This window comes from Octodon degus, unplaced genomic scaffold (assembly GCF_000260255.1).
Source record: "Octodon degus isolate 3935 unplaced genomic scaffold, OctDeg1.0 scaffold00020, whole genome shotgun sequence".
NCBI classification, from domain to species: Eukaryota; Metazoa; Chordata; class Mammalia; order Rodentia; family Octodontidae; genus Octodon; species Octodon degus.
The window spans coordinates 5820816-5842255 of record NW_004524596.1 but is presented as its reverse complement, the minus strand read 5'-3'; the positions used below and the strand labels follow the sequence as shown (position 1 = coordinate 5842255).

At 38.3% G+C, this 21440-nt stretch overlaps 1 protein-coding gene and 1 pseudogene across 2 annotated transcripts in view; one reads left to right on the top strand and one right to left on the bottom strand.

The window, feature by feature from the left end:
- The window catches only part of Heatr5b (HEAT repeat containing 5B), a 114541-nt gene that overhangs the window by 1635 nt on the left and 91466 nt on the right, over positions 1–21440 (top strand). The window contains exons 3-10 of the mRNA XM_004627718.2: positions 3560–3771; positions 5181–5289; positions 6630–6779; positions 11860–12031; positions 14516–14673; positions 16526–16775; positions 20028–20183; positions 20801–21051. Coding sequence (XP_004627775.1) covers positions 3560–3771; positions 5181–5289; positions 6630–6779; positions 11860–12031; positions 14516–14673; positions 16526–16775; positions 20028–20183; positions 20801–21051 — 1458 coding nt within the window. The remainder of the gene's footprint in view (positions 1–3559; positions 3772–5180; positions 5290–6629; positions 6780–11859; positions 12032–14515; positions 14674–16525; positions 16776–20027; positions 20184–20800; positions 21052–21440) is intronic.
- On the bottom strand, positions 10068–11113 carry LOC105741690 (annotated as a pseudogene). Its single transcript, XR_001117018.2, has one exon. The product of XR_001117018.2 is annotated as a cytochrome c1, heme protein, mitochondrial pseudogene (transcript).

The following is a 21440-nucleotide window of genomic DNA, read 5'->3' as shown; positions in this document are numbered from 1 at the left end:
AGGAAAAGGAATATTGTGGGACTGTCCTGCTACAAGGTTGTATATAGTTAGATTTTTGGACTTATGTGTAAACATAAGTAATATATAATTTTTGCCTATTTTGGGGCTTGAGCATGTCTTGCACATGCTAGGCAAGCACACTATCACTGAGCTACATCCCCAGCCTACTGGGCAGGGTGAATATATTAACTAGATTTCACTGTACACAACTTTCTTTTCTGACTTGAATATCTTAGGTTTCTTAAGACCAGATGGCAAACGTTATAGAAGATTCAATCATAACAAACAGCCCTGTGTAGCACGTGAGCCATCCTTTTACTTCTACTGCCCTAGGGCTGATTATTCCTGCAGGAGAGAGTTTTCTACTCTAGTGTTTAAAGGATATATAAATTGTCTAGGCTCTAGGAATGGGGGTCAGGGAGGGAGAGAGGGGCAAGGACTTCACCTTTCAGTGTGTAAACTTTTACTTAATTTCCCTGTTTCAGTGCAGTTATCTTTAATAGCTGTATCTGGGCCTCCCAGTCTAGAGATACCCTATCTTGACTGCACAGAATAAAGCTTCAGTCTGGAATGGACAAAGATATGAAATCTTACAGCTTCTCAAGCAGACCTCAACAGTTACTGCATTTCTGGGTACAACTACTGCCATCTCTGGGAGGCATCCAGGTCTTCTAAGAAACATGAGCTCTTAGAGTGCCTATCTCAGATTGAGTTTCTTTTTAGCTTTTCCAGATGAGAAATTTTATGTTGATCTTTTCCTATTTTTTTTGCTCTTGTAGAATTGAACTTGTTTGTTTGTTTGCTCATCAGTTTTAATGGTCTTTCTAGAGAGGCACTTAATGCGTGGATTCAGTTCTACTCTTTAACTACAAATTTCTATTTTTCTTGAATCCTCTGAAACTGAGCTTTTATCCTTTTCCTCCCCTGAAAAAGCTCTTGTCTAGCAGTCACAGATCTCTAATTGTCTAATGGTCAGTATACTGTCTCATTTGATTCACACTTATCTTTTGATGCAGCTGAACCACCACCTGAGATTATTTAAAACATTTTGTTGCAAAATTAATAAGTACAAAAATACATAAAAGCTGGGGGGTGCGGGGAGCTGGGGAGATAGCTCCACAGTCTAAGTACCTGCCTGGTAAGCACAAGGACCCAGATTTGATCCCTGGTATTGAATGCTGTGCCGGCCACCAAAACCAGGCATGCACACGCCTATAAGGTGGTAGGGGGGTGGGGTGGGGTGCTGAGACAGGAGGATCGCTAGAGTCTGAGCTGTGTAGTGAGATTCTCTACCAAATAAATAAATAAAGCCAGATGTGGTGACTCTCACCTGTAATCCCAGCACTCAGGAGGCTGAGGCAGGAGGATTGCTGTGAGTTTGAGCCCAATCTGGGCTACAAAGTGAGCTTAAGGCCAGCCTAACTGCATAGTGAGACCCTGTCTCAAAAAGACCAAAAAAGAAAGAAAAAAAATTATATATATATATATGTAATATCTAAATTATAAGGCATTCTACATCCAAAATTACAAGATCTTTGCTTTGTACACTTCATGTAAAATTCTTCCTATTAGTGGGTTACTAAGGTACTATTTGCTTTTCGTTTCTACCTACTTTACTCACTTCTTTCTTGCTACCCCTTTATTCTTACATTGTTTTTTGTTTGTTTTGGGTTTTTTTTTTGTCTATACTCCTTTTTTTATGGTAATGTATGAAATAATCTTAGTGATTTCTATTAGCATCTCTGTATAAGTATTCTCAGATAGTCTACTATCTCTTTCTTGTCTAAGTAGCATTGTAAAGTAAACATATCTAAACCAAATTCTAGATTCTTCCACTCAAACTTACTCTTTTTGCAGTGTTCTTCATTTCAGAAACTGATATTTTATCCCTCTGGTTGCCCAGCCCCCAAAATACAGTCATTTTGTACTTTTGTTTCTTTTCAGATTTCACTTTTTGCCTGGCAATTTTGTGGTTTTATCTGCACATATACCCAGAATTCACATATCTTTCTCATTTACATCTTCTAATATCTGGATGGTATAACAGCTTCTTAATTGCTCACTGTGCTTTCATATTGTATGATATATTCTCAGCTCAGTAGTCAGAGTGAATCTGCTAAAACATTTACATTATGTCTCACCTCTGCGTAAAACTCTTACTCAGAATAAAATACAAAATTTACAGTTATGCTTGTGGCACTATGCAGTTTGCCCCTTTCTGGTCCCTTCCACCTTAAGTGACCCTCTTACTGCCTTCAGGTATGCTAAGCATCCTCTACCTCAAAGAGCCTGGGGCTCTTCATTTTATTTTGACTTTCCTTCACCTACCTGTAACTTTATGAACTGCTTTTTTAAGGGAAAACTGGTCTGGATTTTAAAACATCAGTTTAAACATCCATACACCCAATATTTTGAATTCTTGGTACTTTTTGTTTGTTTCTTTTGTTTGGTGCTGAGAATTGAACTCAGGACTTTGTGCTTGCCAGGCAGGAACATGTGCCACTGAGCTGTTACATCCCCAGCCTGCCTTTGTACTTCTACCTTCTGCATGGAGTGTTCTTTTCCCAGATGTCTGCATAGCTCATCATTCGCTTTTATGAAGGTCTTTAATAACCAGCCTACCTAAAACAGGAAGCAAACCAGAGGTGGTGATGCTTGGATATAACCCCAGCATCTGAGAAGTTGAGTTAGGAAGATCCCAGATTCAAGCCCAGTCTGGGCAACTTAGTACTTAGTGAGACCCTGTCTCAACAACAAAAGTAAAGAAGGACTGAGGATGTAGCTCAGTGCAGTATCACTCCTTCCCCCAAAGCATGTAATTATACTTATTTATTTGGCAAACTTTGTCCTTCCCCAGTAGAATGTAAACATCATGAATGTAGGATGTTTGATTTATTCACTTTGGCCTAGTGCCTAGAATGATACATGACACAGTATTTCTTGAACGAATCAATTCTAGATATTAATTATAGGTAGATCTGAGCGTTGTGTTGCTGCCTAGGGCTCTCCATTTTATTTTGATTTTCCTTCACCTACCTGTAACTTTATGAACTCCTGACTTCTTTAGGGAAAACTGGTCTGTATTTTAAAGCATCAGTTTAAAGCATCCATATGCCCAATATTTTGAATTCTTTGTTGGCTTCTTTAGTATTAAACTGACCTAGAAGTTTTGGGTAGAATTACTTTTATGGAAACTAACTTTTTGTCATTGGAGGGGAATAAGTATTTATGCTTGGAAGGAATAGATCATTTCTTAGTGAACTTTTTATTTATTTATTTATTTATTTTTTGGCAGAACCAGGGATTGAACTCAGGCCGTTGAGCTTGCCAGGGAAGCGCTTATTTCACTGAGCCATCTTCCCAGCCCCTCTTAGTGAACTTTTTAATGTGAAAGTTATCATTTGTGGTTTATGTCTAATGTGAAGTATATTTTAATTATTAGAGTACCTTAAATGTTAAGTATTTAAAAATTCTGCTTAAAAACTAATAGAAAGCATAAGAAAAATGATGCTTTTTAAAATTAAATTTTTTTTTTTTTTTTTTTTTTTTTTTACAACAGACTGATGTAAAGGAAAAACAGAAAAAACTGGTTGAACAGTTAACTGGATTAATAAGTAGTTCACCTGGACCGCCTACACGAAAATTATTAGCTAAAAATCTTGCAGCCCTGTATAGCATTGGGGATACTTTTACAGTTTTTCAAACACTTGATAAATGTAATGACATTATCAGAAATAAAGATGATACTGCAGCCTACTTACCAACAAAACTGTAAGTACCTACTTTGATAGGGACCTTTGAAACTTTTTTATTTTTTATTTATTTTTATTTTTTTTGGCGGAATAGGGGATTGAACTCAGGCCCTTGCGCTTGCCTGGCAAGCGCTTACTCTACTGAGCCATCTCCCTGGCCCCAACCTTTGAAGTTTTATTTGTTCTTACAAGATAACTTAGTAATGGACTACTGACTGTAAAGACCCCCAGGTGGCTGGAACTTGCAATTTGTTGCTGACAATGAAAGTTTGAAGTAGATTTGGGGAGAGTCTTCTCCTATATATTGATCTCCCCCGCCCCAGGACTTTAATACACTATAGAGAATTTATATGGTGTTAGCCATTTGCACAGGGGTCTTTGAATAAATTTGGATGGAGATTTGTCTGAGACAGAAAGCAAAGAATTTCTAGATGCTGAAACTATGGCAGGAATAGGCAAAGCATAGCTTACTGGCTACGTCTAGCCTGCTTTGTAAATAAAGTTTTATTAGGATACAAACATGCCTACTGATGTAAGTGATAACTGATTTCATACTCTGATGGAAGATTTAAGTAGCCTCTAAGCTAAGCTCATAGCCATTTTCTTACTATTGACAGAATGATAGTGAGTTTACTTTTGTGCTCCTGGACATTTTACTGAATTTCTTATACATGGCCAAGTGTTGTATTAAAGCAATTTGGATTAAATTTCACAGGCTTTATATACAATATTTTACTATTTAAAAATTAAGTGGCAGGCACTATGAACTGTATAAATATAAAAACATTTTTCTTATTTCTGACAAGATCGGGCATGTTCAGGGTGGAATGGCTGTAGACTTTTCCTGTTTCTGGAGTTTACATTTCTTCAGAGATGATTAGAGGTACATCATGTAACCAGGTCACAACACATTCAGTGATACAAATCTGTTATAATGAGTGATTGATACTGAATGTTTTATATGTAATGAAAAAAGAAGTTATTGTAGATCAGCATAATTTTGAAAGTCTTCAGAAAAGGAAAGCTCGGGTTACTTTCCAGAGGAGTATGATTTATTGTATACATACTTAATTTGTATTTCTAACAAGATTTTTTTTTTTTTTTTTTTTAACTGGGAGTTAAACTCAAGAACTTGGGGTTTTTTGGTGGAACCGGGGATTGAACTCAGACCCTTGTGCTTGCCAGGGAAGCGCTTATTCTACTGAGCCAGCTCCCCAGCCCCCAAACTCAGGAACTTGTGCTTGCCAGGCAGGTGCTATGCCGCTGAGGTACATCCCCAGGCCTTACTATAGTGTTAATGTTCTTTTGATAGCTGAATATTTGTTAAGGGTCATAATAGGTGAAAGTGTCCTAGACGAATACTAATTTCTAAAAATGAGATAAGTATATTATTAAGATGAAATATGACCAGTGAAAATGTTCTTATAGGGCTGCAGTGGCTTGTGTTGGAGCATTTTATGAAAAAATGGGGAGAATGTTAGGCAGTGCCTTTCCAGAAACAGTAAATAATCTTTTGAAATCTCTGAAAAATGCAGAGGTAAGTTTTACAACAAAGATTATTTAAATGTTTTGGCATAGCAAGAGTTAGATGTTAGTTAAAATTTTTTGTCACTGTGATATGCATACTACTAAGTAATTTCAGATTTTTACTTCTCTTTTCTTTAATATTACTTAAAATATTAGGAAGAGGGAAAAGAATACTTCTCCTTGATAAAGAAAAGGTTTACCTATTTTTTAATTAATTGTATTTTTTGTATTGGCATTATATTTTTTATGCATTCCTACTTCCTATGTATTTCATAATAAATTATCACCTACTTAAAATAATAGAAATTTATTTTCTCACTATTCTGGGAACTGGAAGTCTGAATCCAAGTGTCAGTAGGGCCATGCTTTCTCTGAAAAGCCTTAGAGAAAAATGCTTCCTCTGTTCTTGGTTCTAGTGGTTGCCAGGGATTTCAACCAGTATGGTTTCATGTTTATTTGATTTTTATCTCGAGAGACTCTGTCTTCAAATGAAATCATATTCACATATAGCAGGGTTTAGGACTTGTATTATTTTTTAGCAGAACATAGTTCAACCCATGACAGTTAATACCAAGTAAAAATAGTTGTTTTGTCATGTCAATTTGGTTACCAGTATAAATTCCTTGTCTCATGACTCTTGGCAAGCTGATTCTTTTGTCCAAGAAAACTAAACAATCCTTCAGATGATAACCTTTTCTGGGAACTTTTGTCAATCTATTAAACAAGAATAGAGAACATTTTATGAGTTGGACATTAGGTATATAAAGGTGAATAAGACATGGTTCCTGACCTCAAAAAGCTTACAGTCTAGTGGAAGAGGTCTGTATGTGAATAGGTAGTATGATATGCTATAGCAACTATAGTATTAGAAATAAGTATAAGCATTGTGACAGTACAGAGACAGTTTGAGTCAGCGACAAGAAAATGAGGGTTTAATGTATTTCTGTGATGTCTTTAAAATATGTAGGTGTTTTCTTCTTCCTCCTTAATGGTTTTTATTATTTTAACTACTTTTATTTCATCTTTTACATTCTGACACTATGGTCTCTTGAGAGATGATATCAAAACTTTTAAATCTATTCATGATCTTCTGTTGTATTCTTATATTGTACTATATAACGGAACTATTGGAATATGCTCACATCTAACTTAATTTTTCATAAAACAATTGAAGTTGTTAATTCCTACCTTTCAAGTACTTGCTAGGATATTTTATTTTACTTTTAAAAAATTATGTTGTTACAATTTGAAAGTAAGATCATTAGGCTTAAGGAATTGTTTCTTGGTATGTTTTTGTTAAACATGGAATTGTATTATAGTAATAGTTCTGAGCTTTATGTGTACATATAGTCTCAAGGGCGAAGTGAAATCTTAATGAGTCTACAGAAAGTTCTAAATGGATTGGGTGGTGCAGCAGCTTCCTCTCATCGAGATATTTACAAGAACGCCAGGTCCCTCTTAACTGACAGATCAATGGCTGTTCGATGTGCAGTGGCCAAGGTTAGTATGGACCAATATATAATGCTGCTCCGTATTCTGCTTGCTCTTAGTTTATGATAATTTTTTCTTTTAATGTTTTGAATTATGTTAAAATGTTTCTTGTTTTCATGAATTGGTTACTATTTTCTAGAGGGTTAGAATTATATATAAATGGAATTGTGACACATACTTTTGTGTATATATATGTTGTGGCTTTTTTCATGAAGCGTAATTATTTTGAAATTCACATACATTGTGTATTATATATCTCAAATGTTTTTCTTAGTTATTCTTCTCTCGTTGCTGGGACAAATATCTGACACGCAAAATAGGGAAGAAAAGGTTTATTTAGCTCACAGTTACTGGAGGTTTCAGTCCATATTCAGCTGGCTCCAAGGCAGCCTGGCACATGGCCTAGGGCAACCTTTCATGGGGGCAGCAAAGAGCAGGAGCACACAAAAAGAGTAGCTGCAGCTCTGGCACCTAACTTTCCTTCTTACATTGTAATGCAAATTACCTGCCCGAGGCCGAGGCTGGGTACAGCATCCACACCCAAAATAATCACAACTCCAGAAGCTGCCCCATGACTGCCTGAGGCTTTGGGGGGACACCTAGACACAAACCATAACAATTGATCAGGGGCTGGGGAGATGGCTCAGTAGAATAAGTGCGTGCCTGGCAAGTGCAAGAGCCTGAGTTCAGTCCCTGCTTCCAGGAAAAAAAAATGTTCGTATTACTTATTAAGTAGTATTTTATTTATGGATATGCCATGTTTGTTTATTCCTTCACCGTGTATTTTTTTTCATTTTTTTACTGGGAAAAAAGTATACATTTAGAATTAGCCAGCTGGACTCAGTTTAGATGATCCGAATTTTGTTGGCAACATCCAATACATCATAATTGGGAGCCAGTCAAACATATGCCTTCTTGTCTCCTTTAGGCCTGATTAGGGTGCTGACCTAGGCAACATCGATGTCATACAGCTTCTTTTCAGCTTGCTTGATTTGGTCCTTTTGGCTTTGACATCCATGATGAACACGAGTGTTGTTGTCCTTGATCTTTTTCATGGCTGACTCTGTGGTCAGGGGGAACTTGATGATGGCATAGTGGTCAAGCTTGTTTCTCCTGGGGGTGCTCTTCTGAGGGTATTTGGGCTGCCTCCAGAGCCGCAGTGTCTTGGGACAGTGGAAAGTGGGTGATGTTCATATCCTCTTTTTGTGGCTGTGGATGCCTTTCAGCATGGCCTTCTTGGCCTCCAGAGCTTTTGCTTTGGCTTCAGCTTTGGGAGGGTCAGGGGCTTCCTTCTTTGCTTTTGGCGCCATCTTGGTAAAAAGGCTGTCCTTCACCTTTTGTAAACATTTGGGTTGCTTCTAGTTGTGGCTCTTACCAAAAAAGCTTCTGTGAACATCTGTGTTCAAGTTTTTGCCTGAATGTATGTTTTCATTTCCTTGGGTAAATACCAGGGAGTGAAATGGCTAGGTCACATGGTAGATTTATGTTTGCCTGTTTAGGATACTACCTACCCATTTTCTAAAGTACTTGTGCCATTTTCCTTTTCTGCAGTTTTCTGTCCCATCAGTTTAAGACTACTTCCTTCGTGTCCTCACTATTATTTGTTACTGAGAGTCTTTAGTTTTAGTCATTCTATAAATACATATAGGTATCTCTTTGTGGCTTTAATTTTCACTTTCCCTCTTAGTTATGTTTTCTTACTGAGACAGAATTCCCACATACAAAGTTCAGGAAGGAAAAGTTTGTTTAGTTACTTAGTTGGTTAGTTAGTTTTTTGGTACCAGCAATTGAACTCATGACCTTGTGTTTGCCAGACAGGCGATTATGCTGCTGAGCTATCTCCCCAGCCCTCGGAAAGATTTATTTTGGCTCAATTTATTGAGGTTTCAGTCTGTAGTGGCTGGTTGCAGGGCAGAGTGGCAGGACAGAGGGACATCATAGGGGAGAAACAGTTTCTGGCAGGTAGAAGACAACAAGCAGAAAAGTAGCAAGTGAAAGACCATACAACCACAGCAGCCCTCTTTCTGTCCCTTGTATTCTTTCCAGTCTACTTGCTCTTAGGGTGGGGAGCACTCACACCCAGGGTGGCGTACTCTTAATCCTAGCATTGCTCCATGAATCAATCCCAGTATAGCATCCTTAATCCCACAGTCATACACTCCAGATCCACTTCTGAAAAGCTCTATCTGTGACCACATGAAACTTTAGGGAAACATCTTGACACAAGCCATAACATTTCCCTAATGACTAATGATGAACATATTTTCATGTTTGTTGTCAGTGTTGCCTTTAAAGGAAGAGCTAGTCAAATCATTTACTCAGCATTTTGAATTTTTCTTATGTTAAGTTTTGAGGTGTTTTGTAGGTCTCCCCAGTCTGTGATTTTTATTCTCTAAATAATGTTTTTTGAGGAACAGAAAGTTTTAATTTTTCTTAAGTCCAGCTTTGAATATTTTATATGGATTGTTATATTTTTTAATTATTATTTTAGTACTGGGGATTGAACTCAGGACCTTGTGCTTGCAAGGAAAGTGCTTATTCTACTAAGCTATCTTCCCAGCCCCTTTATGGATTGTTATAGCTAAGAAAAAATTTTCTAACCGAGGATTATCTTTGTTTCCTTCTAAAGTTTATTAATGTTATACTTAGATATATGACTTGCTTTGTACATAACTTTTATATATGGTGTAAGGGATGAGTCAAAGGTTGTTTTTTTTTTGTATATACGTGTTTGTTTCAGTAGCATGTTGAAGTCTTTCGTCATTAAATTGTCTTTGCACTGTGTTCAACATTGTCTGCGTCTATGTATTAAAGATTTTTAGACTTCTGTTTGATTTGCTTATGTTGATGCCCACACTATTTTTATTTTTCTTTCCCCACACCATTTTTTTAGATTATTTAACTTGGTATTGTCTTAAAATCAGACAGTGTTAGCACCCTAACCTTTTTCTTTCTTTTTTTTTAAAATTTATTTATTTATTTATTTATTTATTTGTGTGTGTGGCCAGCTCAGCCCACCAGGGGGCGGGGCTGGCTGGCATGTGGTGCTGGGGGATTGAACCGCAGTCCCTGTGCTTTTGCTAAGCTTGTTCTAAGTAGGTGCTTCAGACCACTGAGCCATCTCACCAGCCCCCTAACTTTTTTCTTTTTCAAAGTGATTTTAACCTATTTTGGGCACTTTGTTGTTTTTTTTTTTTATTTTGAACAATTTCATTTATTCCCAAGATGAGGGCTGAAAGAAGGTGTGGAACAAGAGCCAGGTCTCCTGCCCTCTCCCCTCCACCCAAACAGAGACTGGGCAGAGTGGGCCACGTAAGGCCTGGGATGGCTCCTGGGCTTGAAGGCCTGTTCAGGCAAGATGGCAAGCAGATGTTGGACAGGGTCTTTTAGGAGGCCGATATGCCAGCTTTCTACCCGTCAGGACGGACCACTTATGCTGTTTTATCGCGTAGACCAGTGGCAGCAACAAGCCCAACATCATCAACATCTTGAGCCCCATCCATTTTCAGGGGTCATGCTCTGGCTCAGATGCCCAGCGCAGGAAGGTGCACACATCCTTAGCTCCCTGGGACATGGTAGCTGGAGTGCCATCGTCAAACTCCAAGACATCAGTATAAATGGAAGGGGCCATATCAATGGCCTGGCCAGGGAAGTAGGGGTTGAAGTAGAGGCCTTCTCGCAAGGACACCCCAGTGGGTGGCTCGCAGTAGCCTGTGAGCAAGGAGAAGACAGTCTTCATCACCGTGCCTTGCTCAGATGATGTAGCTGAGATCAGGAGGCAAGGCTCCATTGGCAGCTCTGGCGGCCTCAAGATTTGGGTATGGTTTAGGGAAGTAATCAGACAGCTTTCCAGGTCGCACGAACATCTCCCCATCCTCATTGGGACCATCTTGGACCTCCACCTCTTCAGCTAAGGCCTTTGCTTCTTCCTCCATGTAGCACACGCCCACGAGGTGGCGGTAAGCCATGTAGTCCATGCTGTGGCAGGAGGAGCACACCTGCTTATATACCTGGAAGCTCCTCCAGATGCTGATGTGGTCCAAGGAGGAGAGGAGGCCATGGTGAGACCATGGGTAGTTAGCGGGGTGCAGCTCCAGGTCACTGGCACTCATAGCAGAATGGAGAGCCATGGCCAGTCCTGCACCCCCTGCCGCCAGCATGCCCAGCGCTGACAGCATCACCTTCTGACTGCAGGAAAAACCAGACTTCAAAGACAAGGACACTGCCTGAGGGGTCAGCAGCGGGAGCTGCCCGGGCCGCGCGCCGCCTAGCAGGCCCCGGACACATGAGCCAGGGAGCCCAGCACCACCCCATGAAGAGCAGCTACTGCTGCCATGTCGGCCTCCTCAGAGCGGCACTTTGTATTTTTATATGAATTTTATAATTAGCTAATCAGTGTCTACAAAAATAACATGCTAAAGTTTTGATTCAGACTGTATTGAACTTAGGGGTCAGTTTGAAGAGAATATATATCTTAACAGTTTTAAGTCTCCTAACCTATGAACACAATATGTCTTTCTATTTATTTAGGTTATTGGTTTCTCCTTGCAGCATTTGTGTTCAGATTGTACTTTACTGTCTTTCCTTAGCTTTCTTGGAAACTGAGGTGAGAGGATCACAGCTTCTGGTTCAACTTTGGCAATTTAGTGATGCATTGAAACTGTCTCAAAGTTTTAAAAAATTTATAAAAGGGACTCAGGATATAGCGAGCACAGTGTAAAGTGCCGGGGTTCCTTACCTTCCTGCCCCGCCCCACACCACTCCTCTACACCACCAAAGTGTCACGTTAAGTAGCTGCCCAGGGGCGGGGCCGGCACTGCAGGCCAGGGCTTAGACCCCCGGCCCCTGTGCTCTGCCTAAGTAGGGGCTTTAATCCGCTGAGCTATCTGGCTGGCCTTTTATTTTATTTCATTTCATATTGAGACAGGATCTCCCAGTAAGTTGCCCAGGGTGGCTTTGATCCTCCTGCGTCAGTGTCTTAAATTGCTGGGATTGTAGGCATGTTCATCTTATATCTTGTTTTGTTAGTCCATCTCTGGAAGCAAAAGTTCTAGGATGTAATAATTTTGGCTTTTGTTTTTAATTCCAGTGTCTGTTGGAACTCCAAAATGAAGCTGTGTTCATGTGGACTGCTGAACTGGAAAATATAGCTACTCTCTGCTTTAAGGCTTTGGAAAACTCAAACTACGGAGTACGAGTGTCAGTGGCTAAACTCTTAGGCACAGTCATGGCCACAGCACTAATGCCAAAACAGGCCACAGGTATTGTTTGCCAATTCATTACATAAGTTAGCAGATAATTTGAAGGTTTATGCTTCCTTTTAAATTAGTTATGTATAAACAAGTCATCCATCATCTATAGTTATTACTTACAGGTAGGATTTATTTGTTTATTTATTTATTTATTTATTTTTTTGAGGCAGGGTCTCACTATGTAATTCAGGTTGGCCTTGAGCTCACAGAAATCCTCTTGCCTCAGCATCCCAAGTGCTGAGATTAAAGGTGTACACCATCACACCTGGTTCTTAAATGGCGCTTTGCTTGATATATCAAAAAATGTTATGAGATAATATACAAATGAGATATAAAACATAAGGTGAATTTTACATTTAAAATATTTACTTATTGTTTGATACAAGGTCTCACTACACTGTTCAGATTCATAGTGATTCTCTTTGTCTCAGCCTCCCCAGCGCTGGGATTACAGGCTTGTGCCACCACACCTGTTTTTGGTGGCTGGCTGGCTCAGTGCAGGGCCAGCAAGGCATGTGGTACTGGGAATTGAACTTGGGACCTTGCTCTTGCCAGGCAGGTGCTTAGACCACCGAGCTATCTCCTGGACCAAATTTTAATTTTTGAAAATAATTGTAAAAGACACATTGTAATTAATCCCCCTCAGAATCTTATCCCTTTTCTAGTACACCTTTATCCCATCATTCGAGACACTTTCTGAAACAGTTCTAGACATCTCTTATGTCTTTGAGCTGTTGTGGCTGATTCAATGTGCTGATATGATTAAAAATGTTTATTTTTCCTGGTTATTTTGACTTTGAAGAAAAGCCAGAAGTTGCATAGTGGTTGATCCTTTGAATAAAATGGATGAGAAGACACAGTAATGTTTTTATTTGACAGAGATTTCCAAAAACATTTTGAGCTAATTAAGGACATCCAGGTACCATGAAAAGTTAGTCCCCACAGGGTCCAGAACTGTTTCACAAGTGGCGAGAATGGTGGAGCAAGAGTGTTTGAAGTGTGGGGAGTGTTTTGAGGGGGATTGATGGCAGTGTGTCATATAATAATTTTTATTTTAAAAATTCACTGTACTTTTTGAGATTTATGAAATGGTTTTGCATAAAAGTATAGAGTTCTCGTAACTTGTGTGCTAATTTCTTGCTTTTAGTCTTGATAAATCCCCATTTGTTCTACAGTGTAATTTTTATTTTTTTCTTGACTGTTATAAGTGGAATCAGAGGCAGCATTGATTTTCTTTTTTTATGTGACTTCTGCTCTGTTTTTATGTGACAGTTCCATAGAGATGTCTCAGGGATGGTTGTAGTAAGTGCACCACAAGGACAGAACCCACAGCACATGGGGAGGACCCTGTTGTCCCTCCCCTTACTCTCTCTCTCTGTGCAGTAAAAAGAATCAGATGTTTTAGGGTCAGGTCTTAGCCCTTAGAATTGTTATTTGTGAAACCCTACTTAATTTCTTAGGCTTTTTGTTTCTTTATCTTTAATTATAATTATTTCATTAGTTAACGATAATATAACATTTCTAAGTATTGCTAGGCATTGGATTAGTTTTATTACAGAATTGTTTTTTCATTCACTCTGTGAATTAAAAGTACCATTGTTTTATGATTTTATAAATGGGAAAAATTGAGGCTTGAGTTATGTAACTTGTATTCTATCAGGTATGAAGACTGAAATTTAAACCCAGGCAGTCAAATTCCAAAGCCTGTATACTTACCTATAAGCTTTACACCTTCTCTACAGAATTTTTATAAGAGCTGTGTTTTCTTTTCCTTTTCCTTTTTTTTTTTGAGGTACCAGGAATTGAATTCGGGGGACCTTGGAGCTTGCCAGGCAGGCACTTATGCCACAGAGCTATCTCCCTGGCCCCAAAGACTGTTTGTTACCCTAAGTGAAAGCACTCAAGACCAGGGACAGTAAGTTAGGCTGTATTCTCAGTTGCATATTAATCCACTGGTAGTTCCTGTTTAGAAGTTTCTTTTGTTCACCTCATTGGGAATAAGAACTCTGCTCAGTTAGGAGTATCTGGCCAGGCATGGTGATACACATCTGTAATCCCACATGGGATTGGGAGAGGCTGACGCTGGAGGATCACTGAGTTTGAAGCCTGTCTGGACTACATAGTGAGACTCTGTCTTAAAAAGAAGAAAAAAAAATTAGCAATATCTGGTATGGGCTTTGTTCATGTTGTATTCCACATATCACTTTTATTAGACCACAGTATTTGACAGATTTACTGAATTGCCTTATTTTTTAACTCCTATTTTGTTGTATCTTTTTTTACTTTAAAATTGAATTCAGAAAAAATTGAATTCAGGTTTTCAGGTACATTTTAAATTTCAAGGGTATAAGAAAACTAAATGCCTTTATTTCCAGTGTAATATTCTTAAAATTCATCACTTGAATTTTAAAGTTGAACTCAGAAATATGATTTAACTGACAACAAAAATCTGTTTCAGAAATGTGTTTGCTTACAAATTTGTCTTCTTTAAAGTAATGCGTCAGAATGTGAAACGAGCAACACTTGATGAAGTTTTAGAACTGATGGCCACAGGATTTCTACGTGGAGGGTCAGGTTTCTTAAAGAGTGGTGGAGAAATGTTAAAAGTTGGAGGGTCTGTAAATCGTGAAGTGAGAGTCGGAGTTACTCAGGTTTGTAATATGTATTTCTAATTTTGTTAACTATCATAAAAGACTAAATAGTAGCACACACAGATTTTAATATGGTCTGGTGTCTTCAAAAACATTTCTTTGACCAAGTGAATGAATTACATTAAAATTCCAAATTGTGTACATATATGGCATGGTAGATTGTTTTATTTATTTATTTTATGAGCAGAATGTATTTATTGAGGGAAAGAAAGTTCCTGTCCAAGAGAGGGACAGGAGGGGGGCCCGAGCGGGTTGTTCCCCAAGGTAGATTCTTGATTTGAAAATAAGTTTATGTCTACCATATAATCTATCAATATTTAAAGAACGTTAGCATGTCAACAAGTGAAATATAAAATAATTCAGTTTCAATTGAAACTGCCTTCAGATGTTGATGCCTTGGGGTAGCTACTGCAGGTAGCTTGAGGCATTTAGATTTTTTTGTTTTTTATGCATTTAGTACAGGGTCTACAGGGGCTCACTACATAGATCGGACTCGTAGTGATTCTCTTGCTTTCATCTCCCAAGTGTTGGGTTTGCAGGCATGTGCCACCATGCCTAGTCTCAATCACTGTCTCAGAGCACCCTGGGGGCGGGGCCGGTACATCACACCAGGGATGGAACCCGGCCACTGCACTCTGCCTAAGCAGGCGCTTTAGTCTGCTGAGCTATCTGGCCAGCCTAAGGCATTTAGATTTTAATAATCTCCTGTGACCCTGTGGTTACTGTTTAGTGACCCTATATTTAAAATATCAATGATTAATTTTCTTTTTTTTTTTGCGGTACCAAGGATTGAACTCAGGACCCTGCGCTTGCCAGGCAGGCGCTTATTCTACTGAGCTATCTTCCCAGCTCATGATTAATTTCCTTTTCTTTTTTTTTTTTTTTTTTTTTTTTTTTGCAGAACCAGGGATTGAACTCAGGCCCTTGTGTTTGCCAGGCAAGCACTTATTCCACTGAGCCATCTCCCCGGCCCCATGAATCACAGCCCCATTCCATAGGTGGCTCTTCCCCAGCAGGGGACCCGGGACTCTCTTCTTTTTTTTTTTTTTGGCAGAACCAGGAATTGAACTCAGGCTCTTGTGCTTGCCAGGCAAGCACTTATTCTACTGAGCCTTCTCCCTGGCCCCATTAATTTTCAAAGTAACTATAAGATTAATTCTGAGTTTGATTTATAATGCCAGATTAACACCAAGTAAGATGTTATGGTTAATGATCTAATAATAACACCTAACACAGTGAAATGAATTTTCATTATTTTAGTTAGTCATCACAACTTTATCTTGTCTCGGAAACGAGTGTACAATGAAAGTAAATCATTTTTATCCTACAGAGACTATACTGCAACTGAGTCAGTATTTATTCAGGATAAGGTTTTCTTACTTTATACCATTACCTTCTTGTTTGCTCGGATGTAGTCAGTCTTTATCCTCTCCCTTCCCAGTCTTTTTTTTTTTTTTAGATTTCTTACTGAGATATGAGAGAAAAATAGCCCCTTTTTACTTTTTAATTTGAAACAGTCTCATTTACTAAGTTAGGTAGGCTGGGTTTGAATTTGCAGTCTTGCCTCAGTCTCTCAGCATGTTGGAATTTTAAGGGTGTATTCTCCACACCTGTCTTTTCTTGTGCTATTCATGAAACTCTTATAATAACTGTTTTAGTCAAAGATTCTTTACCAATAGTTCCGTGCTAGAAGTCCTAAAAAGGTGTAAAGTTTAAATTTTCTGTATTTTAATCTTAAATATAATTTATTTTGTGTGCTTCCAACAGGTGTTTCTGTTCATCTTTGATTTCTGTTCGTATGTATATGTATGTGTGTGTGTGTGACTAATGCTGTATTCTGCTGCGTTCATAGGCATACGTTGTTTTTGTAACAACTTTGGGTGGTCAGTGGCTGGAACGAAGCTTTGCTACATTCTTGTCCCACGTACTTGATCTCGTTTCCCACCCTCGGGCAACACAAACACATGTGGAGGCTGTGTATTCAAGACGGTGTGTGTCCTTTATCCTAAGAGCTACTGTCGGGAGTTTGCTGGGTGAAAAAGCCCAGATAGCAGCTGCTAAAGAGATCTGTCAAGCTATTGGAAAACAAATGAAAGCAGTAGGTAAGAGTTATTATGCAACATGTGATGTTATCTTAGTCTTTTAATTCTTTATTTTAATTTTTTTATTTTGTGAAAAAATAAAATTGCATAATCAAATAAGAGAATGACTATAGCTGATATTGTATATTGTCTTCAGAATAGGTACCCAGAGTATAAGACATAAATGAGAAAGGTTCTTTTAAAAAAAAAGGAGCAGCAATACAGATCTTTCTTGTCAGCGAATAAACTAGTAGTATAAACAATGGAATTCGTAGTTTGAGGAAGTATTTGACCTTCATCTTAGTTCTTTATTATTATTAATAGATCTGATTAATAGTTAACTTTTTAGATGTATTCTCATAGTTACTTTTATTGAGAACTTTTGAATATTACATCATTTTAATAAAATAGGGTTTTAGAGCCGTGTGTCATGGTGCACATCTATAATCTCAGCACTTGGGAGACTGAGGCAGGACGATCTCTGTGAGTTTGAGGCCAGCCTGGGTTGCATAGGAAGTTTAAGACCAGCCGGAGTTACACAGTGAGACCCTGTCTCAGAAAAAAAAAGCAAACCAAAAAATTAAATTTTAAAATAGAGTTTTAGAGATTTAAGTGGCATTTGTAAAATTAGGCTTCCTGTTTTAATTCCTACTGCCTGTATGTTATGTTGTGTTGTGTTATTTTTAATTAGACCCTCACTTTGTAATTCAGGCTGACTTTAAACATACTATGTAACCCAGGCTGTCCTTGAACTCAGGGTGATCTTCTGCCTTAGCCTTAATCTGCTAGGATTATAGGAATGTGACACCATACCTGGTACTACCTATGTTTTATAACTTTCTTGAAATACAGTAGCACATTGGTTTCAGTCTTCAAGAAATAATCTATTGTAGTTTTTCTGCATGGGGCATATATTCTTTTATACATTAACCTTTTTTGGGGGGGTACCAGGAATTGAACTGAGCACCTTGCACTTGCCAGGCAGCTGCTTGTACCACTAAGCTATAGCCCTGGCCCCGCCATATATTCTTTTATAAACACATACTCTTTTTGTCTTATTCTCTCTCCACCCAGTGGCTCAATATGAAGTCTTAGGAACAGTTATATGTAGTTGTTACCCCCTGTGAAGTATATTATGAAATATCAGTAATTGATATTTTTAAATTTTTAATTGATACAATGTTTATGTGTATTTATGAGGTACAGTGTATGTTTTAATAGATGTATAAAATATGTAATCCTAAGACCAGGATAATTGGCATATTTTTTGTTCCAAACACTGGTCATTTCTTTGTGTTGTGAACATTCATCTTCCTTTCTAGTAAGCTGTTTTAAAGTATTCAATTAATTGTTGTCGACTGTAGTCATGCTACTGTGCTATAAGGACATTAGAAAGGATTTCTTCTATCCAGCTGCACCCCACTAAAATTCTTTACTAAAACATGTTTTGTTTTTTTTTTTTCATTCATGTATTTTGGTATAGGACCTCACTACGCAGCTTGGATTTGTAGTGATCCTCCTGTTTTCAGCCCACCCCGGGACTGGGACTGGGGATTGAACCCTGGTCTCTGCACTTAGCAGAAGCTTAGTCTGGCTGAGCTATCTCGCCGGCCCTAAAACATGTATTTTTAAATTTAACAAATAGTTTTTGAGTGTCTTGAGATTTGCAGAGCAATAATTCAGTGTTTAAATAATGAAGTGAGATAAAATTCTAATGCAGTTTATAATCAGTCAGTGGACTAAAGCAAGATATAAATTCTTTAAGATAATTTGGTTTTAATGTTCTTCAAAATAGACGTTAATCTTACTAAGGCAAAGTAAATTGCCTACAAGAAATATTTAGAAATAAGGAGTTAGTGAATAGTTATAACTAGTAATTTATTTTTAGAGAAAATATAAACATTTTATAAACAGTTAATGAAAATGTAGAGTTGGGGGCTGGGGAGATGGTTCAGTGGAATAAGCGCTTCTCTGGCAAGCGCAAGGGCGAGTTCAGTCCCCGGTTCCACAAAAAAAGAAAGAAAGAAAGAAAGAAAAAGAGTTGTTATTTTCTCATTTATTATACCATAGCGGGGCCGGGGAGATGGCTCAGTGGAGTAAGCACTTCCCTGGCAAGCGCAAGGGCCTGAGTTCAATCCCCGGTTCTGGGGAAAAAAAAAAAAGGATTATTATACCATAGCATTTTATTTTAATCTTTTTGGTACCAAAAAACAAACTCGGGCTAGGCAAGCATCTGTGCCACTGAGCTATGTCTCCAACCCTATTTTATTTTGTAAATGTATAAGGCTAATTGAAAAATTGGAATTATGAATTAAAGTGTATTTGAATTAGTGAAATAATTGTTCTTTAGATATTGTTTAAATAGTTAAGGATATAGTCCAATGATAGAGGGCTTGCTTAATATGCAAGAGGCCCTGAGCATCATCCCACCACTGTGAAAGACAAAACAAATATATGAATATACGTGTATATTTAAACAAAAACATACAAACAAAACCAGAACATGAACGTACACACACACACACACACGCACACACACTCACATGCTCACACACTCCATCTCATACTTAAATAAAAATCTGTCCTATTTTCACAACTAGAAAAATATTTGTGAAGGAATTCATGATCGCTGACAGGCTGTGTCTCCAGTTTGGTCCTTCACTTATCCTGAGGTGGCAGCAAAAGTCTGATATCAGAGGATAAATGAAAAATTAGCCAGATGGGCTAAAATGCACGTGGGTAAAGGGAAACCAGTACTCTCCTTGGTCATAGTATGTGCCCCCACCGTGTGGACCCTGTATACTGCTTGCCGTCTTGAGAAAGGCCCAGTGTGAGCAAGGAGGCATCCCGTCTTTCAGTGGTGGCCTGCCATCCTCTCGACTGAGCATGGTGATGTCAGATAGTTCCAACGAGGGACTGAAACTGAAAACAGAACAGGGTGAATTGGTTTTGAACTGAGATCTCCTCCTCCTTAAGTGTGTTTTTAAAACACTGAATTGCTGCTGCTTACTAAAATTAAGTTGTATTCTAGAAACACTGTGTTGTATAAATTTTAACATTGTCATAAGGTCATTAAACAGTATTTTAAGTCAATTCAGTATGTAGTTATAAAAATTTTACAGTAAATGATAACTGCATAGAATTTTTAACTCCTAAATACCAAGTGGAATGGTTAAAAATACAAATTGTGTAGATGAAAAATATAATATTGCAATTTACCCACGGACAGTTCAATTCACTCATGTCATCAACTATGTAATTTTGTGTTTCCAGAAGCAGTAGTGAATGATACAAGTAGTGAGAACAAATCAGGTGCAGCAGACATTGCAGCGAGCCAGCACGTGATGGTCTGTGCCCTGCAGGAGCTTGGGAGCCTGGTACAGAGCCTGAACGCCACTGCTTCTCCACTTATTCAGGAAGCATCTATAGGTACGGCATCCAGTTACTTGCTGCAGTATTTTCTTACTGTTTTTTGCAGTCATAGGTATGATTGATAGTCAACTCCTGGCCAGTTGTTTATTATCATAATTGCAGTTGCAATCATAGAGGTTTTTTTATCTTCTTTGTGGTAAGGAATATTGAGCTAAATAGGTAAAACTTCTGGAGACCAATCATAGTTATAGATGTTGTTTCTAATTGAAAAACCATTGAAGACTTTAATTTTTCATCAATATTTTGACTATTGGATATGATTATTCTATATATTCTTTGTTTCTTTAGTCCATGAAAGCTCTTTATTGTTTATGAACAGAATATTTGTTGTTTTGTTTTGGCAAAGTTGTGAAACTGAGTAAAGTCATGGTGATTGTTGTCATTATTTTTTTTTTTTTTAAGGAAGGAAAGGTTTATTTAGCTCATAGTTTGTAGAGGTTTCAGTCCATAATCATGGGCTCCAAGGCAGGGTGGCCTGTCACAGGGCAGTGTTCATGGTGGTGAAAGACAGCAAAAGCAGCAAGAGCAAAAAGACCACTTGTTGTCATTATTGTGTTGCATATAATCTTTTAGTTTTTGAAATCAGAGTAATACTTGAATCTTTGATTTTTCAGGCCTTTTGGAGATTGTCACTTCAGTGCTCCTTCATCCAAGCATAGCTGCTCGACTTGCTGCTGCATGGTGTTTGCGCTGTGTGGCTGTGGCATTACCTTTTCAGTTGACACCATTTTTAGACAGGTGTGCAGAACGGCTGAACAACTTGAAGACATCACCAGAAGCTGTTAGTGGATACAGTTTTGCTATGGCTGCTCTGTTAGGTGGAGTTCATCAGTGCCCTCTGGGGATCCCTCACTCCAAAGGAAAGGTATTTGTGAGATCCTAGGCTTGTGAACCTTGAGAGGAAGGGGAAGCTTCTGTGAAGCATGGCTATTTTTAATTGTTGGTTTATTATTATTATTTGGAATATAGTCTTAACATGCCCTAATTAAAACAGAACATTTAATTCTGATATGGGACAACAGTTTGTATGTAGTATTATGTTACTTAGAAATTAAAAAAACACTTTATGTAAAAAATTTAAAATTGAAGAATTTTTTTTTTCATTTTCTAGAAATAGAAAATCGGGCTGGCGAGATGGCTCAGTGGTCTAAAGCACCTACTTAGAACAAGCTTAGCAAAGCGCAGGGACCGCGGTTCAATCCCCCAGCACCACATGCCAGCCAGCCCCGCCCCCTGGTGGGCTGAGCTGGCCAC